At 41.1% G+C, this 17098-nt stretch overlaps 1 protein-coding gene across 2 annotated transcripts in view; it reads left to right on the top strand.

The window, feature by feature from the left end:
• The first annotated feature begins 1127 nt into the window (after positions 1–1127).
• Positions 1128–17098, top strand: part of taf3 (TAF3 RNA polymerase II, TATA box binding protein (TBP)-associated facto) — a 71419-nt gene continuing 55448 nt past the window's right edge. For both annotated transcript variants that reach the window (XR_014531364.1, XM_083528381.1), the window contains exons 1-2: positions 1128–2157; positions 4797–5057. Coding sequence is in view for 1 of the 2 variants with exons in the window: in XM_083528381.1 (XP_083384507.1) it covers positions 1992–2157; positions 4797–5057 (427 nt within the window). In the remaining variant the exon portion in view is untranslated. The remainder of the gene's footprint in view (positions 2158–4796; positions 5058–17098) is intronic.

Raw genomic sequence — 17098 nt, 5'->3', positions numbered from 1 at the left:
TTTTTTTGAATCCGCCTTTATTTGATTTAATTAAACTGGAAGCTAAAATAAAGTCTTCATGACAACTCAAAACATTTACAACATTTGGCAGAAGCCATTATCCAGAATGACTTTCAACTGAGCAGGTGAGGCGTAAGGGCCTTGCTCAAAGACCCAGCGGTGGTACTGAGATTTGAACTCATGACCTTCCAATTCATTAACCACTGACCCTACCACCTGCTTGTGGCTTAGCTGAGGTTAATTAATAAAGAAAATCGTTGTTACTGCTCATGCTGGTCTTTCTCATTTCATTATTAAAACACATTCTCAGTTTTTTTTTTGCATTAGTGCCCAGGGGTTTTCACCAGGTCAGGTGTCTAAAGGGCAATGGTACAAAGAGACTGTTGAAATAAATCCTCGATTTAAAATGATACACTCGATCAATCCTATCAGCAAACTCCCACTGGTGCACTCTGTTGCATTGAAGCAGTGTAAAATGACCCAGAACTGATTACTGGTGAACCCAGTTGACCCCATGAGGCTTGCATTGTTACTTTTAATAATTGGGGATCAAAACAACTTTGGCCCTCCTCATTATCCCTTTGCAACGTGAACCCGTCTTCGAGTCGAATGTCACAGGATCACATTCACTGGTGTTACATGACTGCAGTTTAATAAGTCCAGGGGAAGTTTAGGGTCGTTAATTAGCCTGTCCGATATCACCACACAGGGAGAAAGTTCAGTTTGGACCAGATGAGATATTTATTATTTAAATATTTGTTACAGGATCTCTGACGAGCGAGGTCCTTGATCCGAGTCTGTTTTATCCATAGCTTCAAGTGAAAAGGTGAAACTTGTGTTCCAAGCAGGTTTCAATTTCTTTAGATGCGTTTAGAGGCAGTTGGAAGCATGATTACAAAATCTAATCTAATACAGATGAACCAGGAAAACATTTGTTCTGGATTTTCTCCCTCGCTAGCACACCTGTCTGAACTCATATTATTAACAGGTGTTTGAGGTGTGCGAGTGTCTAGTGCTTTTTTTTTCCCTCCCTTCCCCCTCAAAAGTTGTGCAGGACAGGATACTCCAGGAGTTAGAAATTCAAGTGAGAGTTAAATACTTCTCCACTGGGCGGTGGAGTTTGCGCATGCGCAGTTCCAACCGTCACTTGGGTTACGAGGGGGGGCTAAAAATGGCGACCACTATGGAGTAAATAAAAACCACTTTTTAAACTCTTTTAAATGATGACTACAACACTGCACGACTGGAATCTTCTAAACATCTTCCAGTGACGGAATTAAGGAGTATGTAAGCAGCTTTGGGTCTGAAATAAGGATGTTCACAGCGCAAACAAAAGCGACTCGCGTCCATTTAATCCATCGATTTCTCTGCGCTCTACAGCCAGGAGGCATAAAAATATGGTGCCTGCGGTACAAGAACTGACACTATTCTGTTTGTTTTCTAATTAAGAAAGCAACGTAAGAGCGGTTTGTGAATTTAAATGCTCCAAAGAAACGTCATCAATACTGGTAGGAAATAGACACTTGCAGGAAATCAATCGAGCTTATTGTAAGCCTCATCGATTGCTCTGTGATCTCCATAACTGCGAACTGGTGCATGCTGTTTGCATTGAGTAACTGAGTGGGAGATACTTTTCCTTAATATAAACGCAAACGAGGAATATCTATATATTGCACGCCAAGCCATGGAATGTGATGTTTGAGGGAAGTTTGTAAAAATGTAAAAAAAAAAAAAAAAAAAAAAAGCGTAAACATCAATAATAATAATAAAAAAAACTCGCATTAAGGATGTGTAAACGACGCCAGAGTCGTCGATCGGACGCAGCTTTGTGCGCATGCTCGGTCGAGCGCTCGGCACGCGACACTCTTCCCTGACAACAAAGATGGCGCCTGTTGTGGAAGAAGTGCCGCGGTTGTTGTTATTCGTGTAAATGTGACTCCGGACAGCGCGCATTTCTGTGGACGCGAAGGTTTTGTGGCCGGCCGCGGAGGATGTGCGAGAGCTACGCGCGCTCGCTGATGAGGGTGGCGGTGGCGCAGTTATGCCAGGCGCTGGGCTGGGACGCGGTCCAGCTGTCCGCCTGCGAGCTGCTCTCCGACGTGCTGGAGCGCTACCTGCAGCAGCTAGCCCGAGGCTGCCACCGCTACTCCGAGCTCTGTGAGTCTCTGAACTATTATTATTATTATTATAATATTTATCATAACTACAGAGTACACACACCTTAGAACCCCTTATAGCCTGGGTACACGGCTATAGCTTTAGCTCCTCTTGACATGAGTCCCACAGCAGGCTTAGCATCTAGCTAACTTAGCAGGGATAGTTAGCTGGATGCTAACAGTCAAGTTTTTCCAAGAGAAAGTTAGAATTCGGTATTCCTTCGAGAGCTTTCTGACAGATAATAAAGGACTGGACATGGCTGACTCTTGCTGAAGAAACTGGCATGTTTAGAGATTAAACTCCACATGAGCAGAACTCTCGTTCTCTCTCTCTCCTCTCACACACACACACACACACACTGAAGTTCACTACATAACTCATTACTTCACCAACAGCTTCCATTCTACAAAAAAGTACACAACTATGAGGATATTTCTCTCTCCCACACACACACACACACACACACACACACACCTCTCAATGATTGTTTTTCATGAGAACCCACATCAAGGATGACTTCTCTCTCTTACACACAAACACACCGATGATGATTTCACACACAGATACAAGTCCATGAAGATTTCTCAGTAGAACACACACATTTGTGCTGATTACACACACACACACACACACACACACACACACACATCCATGGTGATTTCTCTCTCTGACACACACACATGATGATTTTCTCACACATGCATACAGTGTCTCACCAAAGTGAGTACACCCCTCCCATTTTAATAACCATTGTAGTATAAGGGACAAAACTATAGAAATTAAACGTGGATATATTTTAGTAGCCAATGTGCAGCTTGTATAGCAGTACAGATTTACTGTAATCTGAAAATTACTCAACATACAGCCATTATTGTTGAATAACTGACAACTCAAGTTTAAAAGCCTCATTCCGCCTTTATTTAGAGCAATTCAGACTTTGTTGTAGTCTGTCGTGCAGCATCACCACCTCTGTAGTTGCAGAAAGTTTTACACACTGAAAATGAAATAATCTACAATCAATAGAATCACATGGTATCAAACTGAGCCTCTGTTTCTGGGAGAGAACTCTTTAAAAAATCAGCTCCGAGAGACAGAACAAGACACATGAAGCAGCTTCAAACTTCAGGCCCAAAACATGGTACCGGTGGATGCCCCAAAAATGTTGGATGTTTGCGAGAAAAAAAGTCAGAATTGCAAGAATTAAGTCGGATTTAGGCAAACTTCCCTTTTGATGTGGCGGAAACGGGCTTTTGTACGACACAGAAGACGCTGCAGAATGGAAACTGGAGGAACGAGGAGAAAAGATCGAGAGGAGAGGAGAAGATTTAGGCCAAAGAAAACAACAAAGTTTCCAAAGTTTATAAATTTCAAACAAAAACATTAAGGAAACACGTATAGTGCGGTAACCATTTAAAAGTAATTTGGAAATGATTATATTTAAATTTTTGATTGTTTTAATTTATATATTTGTATTTTGATTTAATATGGCAATTAAATGCACTAACTGGGTTTAGTTTTTACACATATTCTTGTGTGCAGTTTCAGCAATAATAATGGTAATTTTTCCAAAAAGGAAACGAATGACTTGTTCATTTTAAGAGACCCGTCTTATTTTTTTCTTGCTTATTTAGTATTGCTCTTCAATAAAGAAACACTGCTTCTTATTCGATTAATCGATGGAATAATCTGTAGAATTACTAAAATAATGGATGGTTGCAGCCCTAAATAAAAGTAAAAAGTATAAATATAATATACAAAATAAGAAAGTAAAATAAAAAATGTATAGTTTATACTTATTTTATACTTTATAGTTATACATTGTACTTTTATATACTTATAATTTAAACAACCCCCCCCCTCACCCCCTCAGGATTTTTCCACAAATCCAAGTTCACCAAAACACACTATAACCACGATCCCTCCAGATCAAAGAAAAACCTACTGAGAGAAGGCTTGACTACATAAAAGTTTTTATCCTCGACAGATCTCAAGACAAAAAAACTTAATTAAAAAGCCATTGGCTTCTATGAGAAAAAAAATAGGTGCCAAATTATATTTAAAAAAAAATATCACATTGCATATCAATTTGCTTGTATGTATATTCGTATACTCGTATTATTATTGTTATTGTTATTATTATTATTATTTTATCAGCCCTCTGTCACACTGAGATGCTGCTTTTGTTCGGCGAAACCTCGATGAAATTTTTCCTGGGTTCCTGAATTCTTTATCTGTAGGCTTTTCAGGCATCATTGCAGGTTCTCCAGGCATCACTAAGGGGCTATCGAGGGGTCACTGCAGGCTCTCCTACCTCTTCAGGATGCTGTAGGTTCTTTAGGCATTGCAGTGGGTTCCTCGGTTATCGTTTTAGGTTCTTCAGGCATCATTTTAGGTTGCAATAAGGCTTTTGGGCTTCACTCTGTTTTTCAGATACCACTGTAGGTTTCTTGGGTGTCACTTTAGGTTTTTCTGTTGTTGTTGGATCTTCAGACGTTGCTGTAGGTTTTTCAGGTATTATAGTATAATGATGATGCATCGCTTTAGGATGTTTATGCATCGCTGTAGGCACTTCTTGAATTGCAGAAGGTTCTACATGCAGGGCCCGCATCCATGCTTTATTTATTTAATTTTTTCTGCAGACGGCCGCACAGACCCTGGACTGATTGACCTTGAGCAGGCCTTTGGTCTGATGGGGGTGAGTGTAGCAGAGCTGGAAGACTACATCAACAACCTGGAGCCTGTGGGGTTTTTCCATTCTATCCCTCAGTTCCCCATCAGCAAGAGCTGCGTGTTGCAGTTCCCCACCTCCAGCTTTGACACAGACGTCCGCAATGCCCTGCGTGGGGACAAGAGGGACTACATCCCAGAATACCTCCCTCCCCTCGCCCCGCTACACCAAGGTACACAATACAGAGAGATGTTCCGCATGTCCAATGAAATCTAAAGTGTGTGCATGTAGTAGAAACGTCTTTTTTATAGATTTTAGATTTCAACACACGACTGATCCACAGTCCTTTTTCCACATTTTGTGATGTAACAGCTTTATTCCAAAATAGATTAAATTCATTATTAATCTCTAAATTCTACAAACACCCCACAATGACAGTAAAGAAGTGTGAAATTTTTGCAAATTTATATATATATATAAAATAAATAAATAAATAAAAAAAAATCACATGTACATAAGTAATCACAGTCTTTGATTAATACTTTGCTGAAGCTCCTTTGGCACCAATTACAGTCTCAAGTCTTTTTGTGTGTGATACTACAAGTTAGCACACCTATTTTTGGGCAGTTTCTCCCATTCTTCTTTGCAGAACTGTCCAAGCTCCATCAGGTTGAACGAGGAGCGTCTCAACCTGATGATCTCTACAGTCAGGTTCAAGTCTGTGCTCTGGCTGGGCCACTCAACGACATTTAAAAGAGCCGTCCAGAAGCCACTACTTTATCTTGGCCGTGTGTTTAGGATTGTTGTCCTGTTATGAGGTCCAGAGCGCTCTGCAGCAGGTTTTTATCAAGGGTGTCTCTGTAAATTGATGTATTTATCTTTCCCTTGATCCTGACTAGTTTCCCAGTTCCTGCTACTCAAAAACATCCCCACAGCATGATGTTACCACCACCATGCTTCACTGTAGGGATGGTATTGGCCTGGTGATGAGCGGTGCCTGGTTTCCTCCAGACATGATGCTTGACATTCAGGGCAAAGAGTTCAATCTCTGTTTCTCATGGTCTGAGATTCCTTTATGTGCCACCTCCAGGTGGTCTGTCATGTGCCTTTTACTGAGGAGTGGCTTGTGTCTGGCCACTGTATCATACAGGCCTGATTGGTATAGTGCTGCAGAAATTATTGTTCTTCTGGAAGGTTCTACTCTCTCCACAGAGAAACGCTGAAGCTCTTTCAGAGTCACCATCGGGTTCTTGTCACCTACCTGACTAAGACCCTTCTCCCCCGATTGCTGAGTTTGGTTCAGGAAGCGTTCTAGTGGTTCCAAACTTCTTCCATTTACGGATGATGGAGGCCACTGTACTCATTGGGCCCTTCAATGCTGCAGAAAGTTTTCTAAACCCTTCTCCAGATCTGTGCCTCTATACAATCCTGTCTCAGAGGTCTATAGACAATGTCTTAGACTTCATGGCTTGGTTTGTGCTCTGACATGCACTGTTTACTGTAGGACCTCATGTCCAATCAACTAAATATACCACAGGTGGACTCCATTGAAGTTGTAGAAACATCTCAAGGATGATCAGTGGAAACAGGATGCACCTGAGCTCAATTTTGAGTGTCATGGCAAAGGCTGTAAATATTTATGTACACGATTTTATTCATTTATTATTATTATTATTTTTTTATTTGATTTTTTTTTATAAATATGCAAAGATTTCAACCAAACTTTTCATGTTGTCATTATGGGATATTGTTTTGAGGAGAATAAGGAATTGAACCATTTTGGAATAAAAAGAATATGGAGAAAGTGTAGCGCTGTGAACACTTTCTGAACACACTGCATATATAGAGATACTGCAAGGCCGAAAAACCGAGAAGAGAAGTGTGTGTTACAGCGTCTTTATAAGTCTAAGTCTTTATTTAGTGTTTATTGTAATATAGAGCAAATTCAGTGAACTGGTAAATAATACATATATAAAGGTAAAGGTGCTTTTTACCAGTGTCCAGGATGAAGGACACAAACAATGTAGTTGAGATAAAGTAGAGATACAGTAAGTAAAATATGACTCCAGTAACAGTTTCTTTTTAAACTTTCACTTGAGGAAAAGAACAAAGGTATTTGCCTTCAAATGTACTTAAGTATCAGTAACCGAGAGCTGTACTTTCCAGCTTCTTGAATAATTTTTTTTTAGATCAATTTAGAATTCTTTTTTTTTTTTTTTGGATTTTATTTTAAATGCAATAACAAACTATCGAACAAATGTCTCCCTCTAGTGGTTACATATTCACATGCTGAGATGCTTTAGAAATGATCGAACTTTAGGTATTGTCATAGCTTTCATTATATAAATAGCTTATATATAAATTATACATAGCTTTCATTAGTAAAATGCTAATTTATTTATTAGTATCTAATGCTGTTTTCTTTCTGTTATCTGGGCCAGCACTGTGTGTCGGACCAGTGCCATATAAAAATTTGACTGTTTTTACAGTATATCAATCAGTTACGATATAAATTCTATTATTATGTAATGCAGTGCCTTTCTTTTCCACCAGATCACACAAAGCTGTTTTACAGGTAGTTGAAGTTACATGTAGTTAGCGAATTGGCTGTTCCACACAATTAATCATGTTTTAGATCACGGCCTGCCCTGGACCCTGTCAATTATGTGCGCTAGTGACTCTTTGTTAGACCAGTAGGATCTAGCAGGACGTGTGTGTTTTCTCAGGCCAAAAAATACTGAATCTGTCTGCCTCACATGCTCTCCTCTGTTCAAACCTTCATCCCTTTTCCCTCCGTCTCACCTGCCGACATCCTCTTACACTTCCTGTCTGGCTCCTGTCCCAGTGTCTGGCGCGCGCGCGCACACACACACACACACACACACACACACACACACACACACACAGAGGCAGTGTCAGCGTCAGCGTCAGCGGGTGGTGGAGAGGCAGACATGATCGGGGTTGTTTTAGGTCAGCCAGGAAGTGGACTGTGTGTGTGTGTGTTAGCTGGGGGTCCGGCCCGGATGGCAAAAAGCCTAGGTAGTAGAAAGGCGTGTGTGTGAATCCAGCCAGGGCAGGAGGCCTAACTGGGCTTGGAGCCAGCGCTCAGCTGGGGGCCTTACTCTCTCTCTCTCCCCTTTTTTTTCTCGCTCTCTCACAAAGCAAGTGCACTTCAGGACTCGAGTGTTACTCCGAAACGGCTGCAGTTGTTTAACCACAAACGTCCTTCACTTCACTTTCAGGCCTTTGTAGCGTTTATCCAATTATATAGATTTCATACAGAAACAAATCACATCCTGGCCATGTACTTCCCTTTTTTTTTTTTTTTTTTATCTTGCTATTTAAAGCAAAACAAAAAAAACAGTTAGATTTGAGGGGGGGGGGGTGAAGAAAGAAAAACAGAACCATAAAGTATTGTTTACAAACTGTTAATCATAAAGCATTTGATTAACTGCACATGAATAATAAAAACTGATAATAAAGTGTGTACAAAAAAAAAGGATACGCTCGAGCATCGAGAATTGAGATAGATAGATATATATAAGATTCATTAAAGAATCAAGATTCATGGCGGTTGTTTGGTTTTGACTTTATGTCCTGACCGATCAGTTTTCTAATCTCTGATCTTCTACAGTGACCCTAATGTTAGTGTTAATATCCACCTGTTTCCTGTAGACGCTGCTGTAAAAAACAATTATGGGGATACTAACCATATATTATAAATTCTGCGGGAAGCTCTAGCAGCGTTGGCCGACTCGCGCCGACGGCGATGTTTTGTTTATGTGCGGTTTGTACACCCTCGTGCTGCAGCGCTCTTCGTTTACACGTGAATAGATCATACGCTAAATAATAGATTTATGTTGTTCTAGATCAGAATAGAATGGCATTAAAAAGCTATTCCCAAAAGATCTATTCTTGCCGATCCCTGGCCTCGTCGGTGAGCATTCACGTTTAAAGTTATCGAGCAGGGTCAGGTGATTGGTGTGGCGCCTATAGGGTTCAAGAAGGCAAAGGAAGTCCGTGAATTTACTTCCGGATGCACAGGAAAGTGCGAACGTGATACGTTAGAAAAATCCAGAGTGATCTGTTTTTTTTTTTCTCTTGCTTCTGATTATGAGCCTTTTCTTTTCCTCACTGGCCGCCGAGCTTCTTTTTTTTTCCTGTTATTACACGCTGATGCATGGTGTCCTTATCTCAAAATGTATTTCTCAGATACCTGAAAGTTCCTTATTTAAATTCGTACTTCCGTAACTGTGCTATGTCTAAGAAAACCAGAAAGCCCAGAGTAAACCTTAACAACATGGGAAATTAATTCCGATTAAAGGGTGGCGCGATCGGGTAATTTTGGACATAATGCAGTTGCATTGTTGGAACACTAGAGGTCCTTATCTGCACATGCTTTAGAGTTTAACTCCACAGAGATGTGACTGTTTCTTTCAAAAGAGTTCTGCTTTATTACAGAGGAATCAACTGCCTTCCACAGTGACCAATATCCCTAGAGCGCAGTGTGGAACACGTATTCTGGTAACGAAGTTATAAAGGTTAACGAGAGCTTTTCACTAGTTATTTATTTTAAAGCAGTGATAAATGATCGCACTTACAAGGGATTTGTTTTGGTTGCAGGAGCGTCCGGTTGCACTTTAAATAAAAAAAAGAACCCCACAAAGTAAACAAGTGGTATTGCAGATATTGTTATTGCACAGTAGAGGGAGAATTAATCTGTTCATGAGGTGGATTTTGAAACAGTAGAAACCTCCTATACAAAGCAGTTTTTTTTTTTTTTTTTTTTTGAAGTTGTAGACAGACGATCAATGAGTTTTCGTAATTTAATAAAATAATAATAATAAAAATGTATATGTATGTATATATAATATATATATAATAGACATACATACACACATACACACATTTAATTACACATTAATTACATAAAAAAAATATATACAAAATGAAATTTTTATGTAATTAATGTTGACTGTTGTAATGAATAATAATTATAAATAATTAATATGTATGTATGTGTGTATATATAATTACATTAAAATTTCAGAAAATTGAGCTGAGACCAGAGCGTATTGTTACAGTAGCAAAGAAAAGCCCAAGATCCTCATCCACACGGGTCACCCATTTGACTTTGGTCTTCTTTTCCGTACCTCGCCCGAGTAGGTCCCTCTGCGTTAGCCGCGAACCGCAGTACGTCACGGTGATCCTCCGTGGCAGAGACGAGTGTACAGAATTACACACGCGCTCGGCTTGATTTCAGTCAGATTGGCAGAAAGCCACACGCTCGCGCGAGATTCCGTTTCAGACATGGAACCGTGAGCACCGTGCAGGCCTCGTTTATCACTCGTGCTTGTAAGTAATGCTGCGAAACAGGAGGGAAAATCCACGCAAGTAAAAAGATTTGAAACCGATCACGTCATATTGACATTAATTATTCGTCCAGGGTGTAAATTATACAAAGTTATACGAGTAGGACATGAACATTTACGCCGAGTGTACGTCAAGTCAAGTTTATTTCTATAGCGCTTTTCACAACAGACATTGTCTCAGAGCAGCTTTACAGAATTTAAGAGTGAAGATGAACGATGTGTATTTATCCCTGATGATCAGCCAAAAACTCCCTTAGATGTTTTGAGGAAGAAACCTTGAGAGGAACCAGACTTAAAAGGGAAACCTCATCCTCGTTTGGGTGACATCAAGACTGTGATCATAGTCTTTAAACAATACAGAACACTGGAGAGTGAGAACTAACATGAGCACTGGAGTGTAAGATTGAGTAATGTTCTTTCTACAGTCTTTCACAGTACATGATTGTACCACAGTACATGATTTTGTAAGAGTTTGAAGAACGTTTGTAAAATGTTTGCCGCACTGCATCGATCATCATCAGCACTGCTTTTCACTTTTTGATGCTTTTTTTTTGTTGATAAATGCCAATTTCAATCCTAAACATTGCTGTCGAGGATTACTTTAAAAATACTCAGATCGAACTTGAACTGACGTATAATGGAGGTCGGCCGATAGCAGATTTTACGATAACGTTTGCCGGTAACCTGTTAATCAACCAATAGTTTTTAAAATGTATACTTGATAAAAAAAAAAAATAAAATTATATAGTATTGAAGTACTGAACTTGGAGGCAAAAAAAGTACTAAATTATGAAAATGTGCCAAATAAAATAAATATGAAAATATTAGATAATAAATATAATTTAGCGACGCTGAGTGAATGACGTATCAACACTACGGAGACAGAGGCGTGTCCTGAGAGTCACATAGAATACAGCTTAACATGGCAGAGGTAGAGCTGCATCTTCCTGAAGACTGAACAGGTTTTTATTAAATCTTTTCTTCCTTTTTTATTTTTTAATTTTAATATTATTTTTTAGAGGCTTGTTTGTGAAGGACCCGTGTGTTAGAAGTCAGAAGGCGCTTAAGTAAATTTATGACTTGCTGTCTGTCTGAACGAAAGAAAGAAAAGGAAACATCAGTACCATATTGAATTGTATAGCATGGTATTTTTACCATTGTATTGCATCGAATCGCGTTGTGTTGAATTCGGATCGCGGTGCATCGTAACTTCTGGCTTCTCTGTAACAAGTCAAGCTCATAAAATGCCATTCTGTAGGAACACATGCAGTACAAGAGAAATAAAACATTTTTTTTCAGTTTGTGATGTGATGTTATTGAAAAACGATCTTGGTTATGAACCAAAGTAATAGAAGTACAGATGATACCAGAAGGAGATGGAGCAGATGAGATGGAGCAGCTGGTGAACTCTTCCGACGATCTTCAGTGTCGTGACAAAGTAAGAGAGCAGAGCAGAGGCCGGGTTTCAGTCTGCGGGCGCTTGTTTGTCTATTGTGCTGAAGCTTATTGTCGTTCACTCCGGAGGGAAGGAAGGATAGCGGAGCGAGTGCGAGCGATTGCATCTGTACACTGAAATTACCAGCGATCACGGCGAGTGATAAAGAGCCGCTCTATGCAGAGAGAGCCCGGGTGAGAGGCACTAGATGATTAGGAGAGAAGAGTTCTCTCGGCTGGGTGTAGTGCTGCGATGCAAGATTGGGACTCCTCTTTGACTTATTAGAGCTATTGAGGTGAGTGAGAGAGAGAGATGTGCTAACCTTGTTGTCTTAACCTTTATTGTTATTGTCATTTGCTTTGGTAGAAATGTAATCCAGCATTTACTGCCACAAAACAGCTGAATGAAGGAGACTGAGGTCTGAGGAGTTCAGTGAAAATAATGTTTATTCAAATCGTGACTCCGTGGACATTCTGGACGTTCAGAACATGTTATTTGTGCCATAAAATGCCTAATGATTCTCTTATACTTCAGTACAAATGTTTTTTTGAAGCAAATATTAGCAAACGTGTTTTTTGCTCTTTTACAGAAGCATTAGTTGAAAGCGTCCGCAACAATTTACTTTATTTTGTCATACACTATGCTCAAAAGTATTGGGACACAATTTTATTTTTTTTCTCACCCCAGCCATATGAAGTTCTTCCCCAAACTGTTACCACCAGAATTGTCTTTGAATGTGGAAACATTACACTTCCCCTTTTAAACTAGGAGACCAAAACCTGTTCCAGCATGACGACGCCCCCTGTGCGCAAAGCTGCTCCATGAAGATCTGCTTTACACGCGCTGGATCGAGCGGCCTGCTATAGAACTCTGACCTCAACCCTTATTGAACACCTTTGGAATGAATTGGAACACTGACAGCACCCCAGGCCTCCTCACCTCATCTACATCAGAACCTGAGTTTACTAATGCCATTAAGCCGAAATCTCTATCAGCACCCTCCAAAATCTAGTGAAAACATCTTCCCAGAAGAGTGGGGGTTATTATAACAACAAATAAGCACTAAATGCTTCAAAAAGCACATACAAACCTTATGGTCAGGTGTCTGCAAACGTTTGTGGTGTATTTCCATTTTAAATGCTTTTTTTTACTTTTTCTAGTTACATTTAATAATGTAACAGGGTTAAGTCAGTCCATCACCAACCCCTTTTATTCTTCTCATGGCATTAAGACCTAAACAAGCACACGCAGTCTGTCTTGTGGAAGAAAGGCCCATAAGAATGATGGATAGGTGGATAGATAGATATTTCTTTATCTGTCTCTCATTGCACAGGGTACAATGAAATGAAGTCAAACTTAACAAACTTCTGTCATGAAGATTTTCTTGTGGAGGAAAACGTTCTGACTTTTGAAAAGCTCCGACACAATCTCCATACAAAGAGCCCCAACTGTTATATATTGAAGTGCAAAACATTACAATAGAGTAGGATAAACGTTTTATTATAGGTAATTATCAGCACCATATTAAATCACACGGCATCATATTTTTTCCCCCGCATCGTATTGTGTTGAAATCAGATCGCGGTGCATCATTACAGGGGTGAATCTCATCAGTAGCTGCTCCATATGTACCTGTAATGTATCGTATTGTTGGCGAAGCATTGAAATGTGAATCGTAACAGCCGTATATATATATATATATATATATATATATATATATATATATATATATATATATATATATATAGACTTTCCATTTATTCATGTTTTGAATATGAGTTTGTTAGTACATTTCTGTCAGGACCGGCCTCATCCAGAGAGACATCAAAGTTTAATCATGATGCATTTCCTTGCTGCCATCATGCTGATTTATACCCCTGTGTGTGTGTGAGAGAGAGAGTGCGAGCGAGTGTATGCGCACCCAGCCTCTGTTAAGTTCCAAACTGAGCGCAGTCTCTACATTCGAGCCGCCTCGTTATCGGGCCTCTTTTGAAAGCCTCACAAGGGCGTAAAATGATTAGAGGAACAGCTGACAATGCGTGAAGAGATTTGCACCGTTTTCCCCCTGCCGCGGCGACAATGTCAGGTACAGGCGTGACACTCTGAAAAGAGAAAAGGATGAATATTAAAGGCGCCCTTCTGTTCTCCTTTTCTTCCGCGCGACGGAAGGAACATCACGTCTTCTTCAGGCAGGTAATAGACCCGAAGGCCCGTTTCCGATTGGCGAGTGCGCCCTCCCTCAGCCAGGAGAATCGGCCCTGATGAAAAGAGCTTCATCTTCTAAGTATAATTCTCATTACACACACTCGCACTCTGACGCTCGGAGTCCTGTGCTCCTTCAGTGTTTTCCCAGGCCAGCTACTGTGCAGTGTGACATTGTAGCTGATGTAGTAACTCCTGTATTATCTCTCTACCTCTCTCTTATCTCAATGTATTTCCCTTCCTCTTCCCACAGAGAGAGAGAGAGTGAGCGAGAGAGAGAGAGGGAAGCTATCTGCGCTTGTACGTATTCTGAATACTGAGTGATGTCGGACCATTCTGAATCTTTATGTCGAACAATGCTCAGGCTGCTCCTTAGACCTCAGCTAAGACCTGCAGAACAGATGAACAGATAGAGATCGATGGATGAGTGCGCATCTCTCTCTCTCTCTCTCGCTCGCGCTCTCTCTCATTCTCTCTTTGTCCTCTCTCTGTTTGTCACTCGTGTCCATTTGTCTCTTTGAGTCCACGAGGCTGCCGTGAAATACAGTACTGCTCCCTAAACGCGCCACTTTGCTCACCCAGATCAAATCAGAAAGCAAATTAAAATGCCATCAAATAAATCCGAGCCACAGCCTCTTCCGAGGAGATACTGCGCACAACCCGATATCGACATCGAGGGGAAGAGAGTGAGAATGCGAGAAACCTACACAAGGCAAGTTGAGACGCTAACTACTATCGCCGTCTTACAATATTTATCCGATCCATACGCTTACTTATTATTCAATCAGCTGGTCGTGTCACACCAGCGCAATACATGAAGGTGTAATGATGAGATGTTCAGAGGTCATCGGAGATCGTTTTGAAAATGACCGGAACGATACAACAATTCAGAACATCCAACCTCGAGGAGAACAGGCTCAAAACTTTTACTATATGGACAAGTATCAGGACACCTACAGGATACTTTTCCAGCCGTCTGTTTTTCCACTCTAAAAAGTTTGAGGCACTCATTTGTACAGTGAATGTGGTGACTTTAAATCTTTTCTGCACTTGAACTGTTGGTGCCACAAAGCCAGCTTCATGAAGATTATGCTTTCCAGGTTTGGATCTCGAGCGGCCTGCTGTAGAACATTGACCTCAACCCCATTGAACACCTTTGGGATTAATTTGAAACGCACCCCAGGCCTCCTCACCTCCAACAGTACCTGACTTTACTACCACCCTTGTTCTTGTAGAATGAACACAGATCTCCACAAACGCGCTCCAAAATCTAGTGGAACATCTTCCCTGAAGAGTGGAGGGTATTATAAGAGCAAATAGGGACTAAACATGGAATGGAATGCTCGTCCTGTGCACATCGCGAGCTGTGCAACTGGTGCTATTCCGACTGTCACTGCGCTCTCGAGTTTTTCGCCGGAATCGTGTAAAACATCGATGAATAACGTTTTTGTAAACAGAGCTGGTCTCGAAACTTTTGGATGCCACCTCGTGTAGTGAAAAGTCCAAAGAAACTGTTTATAGTACTGCTGATTTCTCTGTACTGACCGAGTAGCACATTGGAGCTTATAGTAGCCACATTGGTTCATTTAATGATTTTTCCAACCTCTAGATCTGATCAGTTCTTGGTGTTCGAATCTGGAAAACCTCGGATGCCGTGCCACCGCTTTTCCTCACATCCTCTTCCTCCACTTTGTGAATCCGAGCAAAATAAACGCAGATTATCACGAGGCCTTTTTATTCCCATACATCCACATCCAAGTGTTTTCTATTCTGAACGTGTGAAACGTGGTACTGATTTTTATTGGATCCCACATTTCGGTCCTCTCTATTTCTCTTCCTTGCTTTTTTTTTTTTTCCCCTCGGTTTGAGGTTTGTGTGTCGAGGAGGAAGAATCCGTTCTTATGTTACTCTGTCCAGGCTGTATGATAGATGGCTCGGTACAACCCTAATGCCCCCTGTCACAACCGTTTACTTTCCCTCTGTCTGTAGTCTGTATATGGATGCGTGGTGTGTGTGAAAGAGGAACGGGAAAAGGGTTGGATCGTTGCTCCGTTATGATTGACAGGGCTGGGATGACTCCCTGCTGTACTGAGCCAGGTACTGCATAGAGTGTGTGTGTGTGTGTGTGTGTGTGTGTGGAGGCAGAGAAAACCCCAGTGTGTGGCTCAGTAGAGGGGTCATTTGACCCCCGGATCAATCCTGTAGAGAGGGCAGTCCTGCCCGCACTAACTCAAAACGCCTGGCTTTGCGTGTGTGTGTGTGTGTGTGTGTGTGTGTGTGTGTGTGTGTGTGTGTGTGTGTGTGTGTGTGTGTGTGTGTGTGTGTGTGTGTGTGTGTGTGTGTGTGTGTGTGTGTGCAAACATCTACTTTTGACTACCAGGTTTCTTCCATTTTTTTGCCGTACTCTTCTTCTTGCTTCTGTATACAGCCCAAATATAAAGCTACACACACCATTTATTGTCCATTTAAATAGGATTACATGCTCTTTTTAATAACGATCTTGCCAGCCAATCAGAAACGAGTTGCATCTGATCGTAACCTTAAGCGCGCCGTGCCGATACGTGTTTGAGAAATTGCTGATCTCGTAGAATGATTTTGCCGCAACCGTTCCAGTGGTCGTGTTGAAACCGGCAGCTCCACAGCGTTTCGACAAAAGGAGGCGAACTAAAGATTTAAAGCATCTCCGAACATCTCCATCTACAAGAGCAGATGATCCCTTCTGGGTTCTACTTCTGTCAGACTATTACAGGAATCTGAGGCTACAATGGGTCTGAGTTCACTGGTTTGGTGAATGTTTAAAGGCTCTCCCTTAAAGAGATGCATTAAACACACGCTGTTGTTTATACGCTTGTGAATAAGGGAAAGTGTTCAAGTTTAATACATTAAGATTAAAATGTTTCAACTTGTTCAGCATCTCATCCTAAATTGCTGAATTTCATCCTGGAGTAATGGCCGGGACGACTGAAGTAATGGCCTGGAGTAATGGCCGGGACGCCTGGAGTAATGGCCGGGACGCCTGGAGTAATGGTCTGGACGCCTGGAGTAATGGCCGGGACGCCTGGAGTAATGGTCTGGATTACTGGCCTGGACAACTGGAATGATGGTCTGGATTACTGGCCTGGAATAATGGCCTGGACAACTGGAATAATGGCCTGGACAACTGGAATAATGGCCTGGAGTAATGGTCTGGACAAGTAGAGTACTGGCCTAGAGTGATTGACTGGAGTAATGGTCTGGACAAGTAGAGTACTGGCCTAGAGTGAT

This window comes from Silurus aristotelis (assembly GCF_946808225.1).
Source record: "Silurus aristotelis genome assembly, chromosome: 24".
Classification (NCBI taxonomy): domain Eukaryota; kingdom Metazoa; phylum Chordata; class Actinopteri; order Siluriformes; family Siluridae; genus Silurus; species Silurus aristotelis.
Note: the sequence above shows the minus strand (reverse complement) of the source record. Positions and strands in the feature narration are given on the sequence as shown.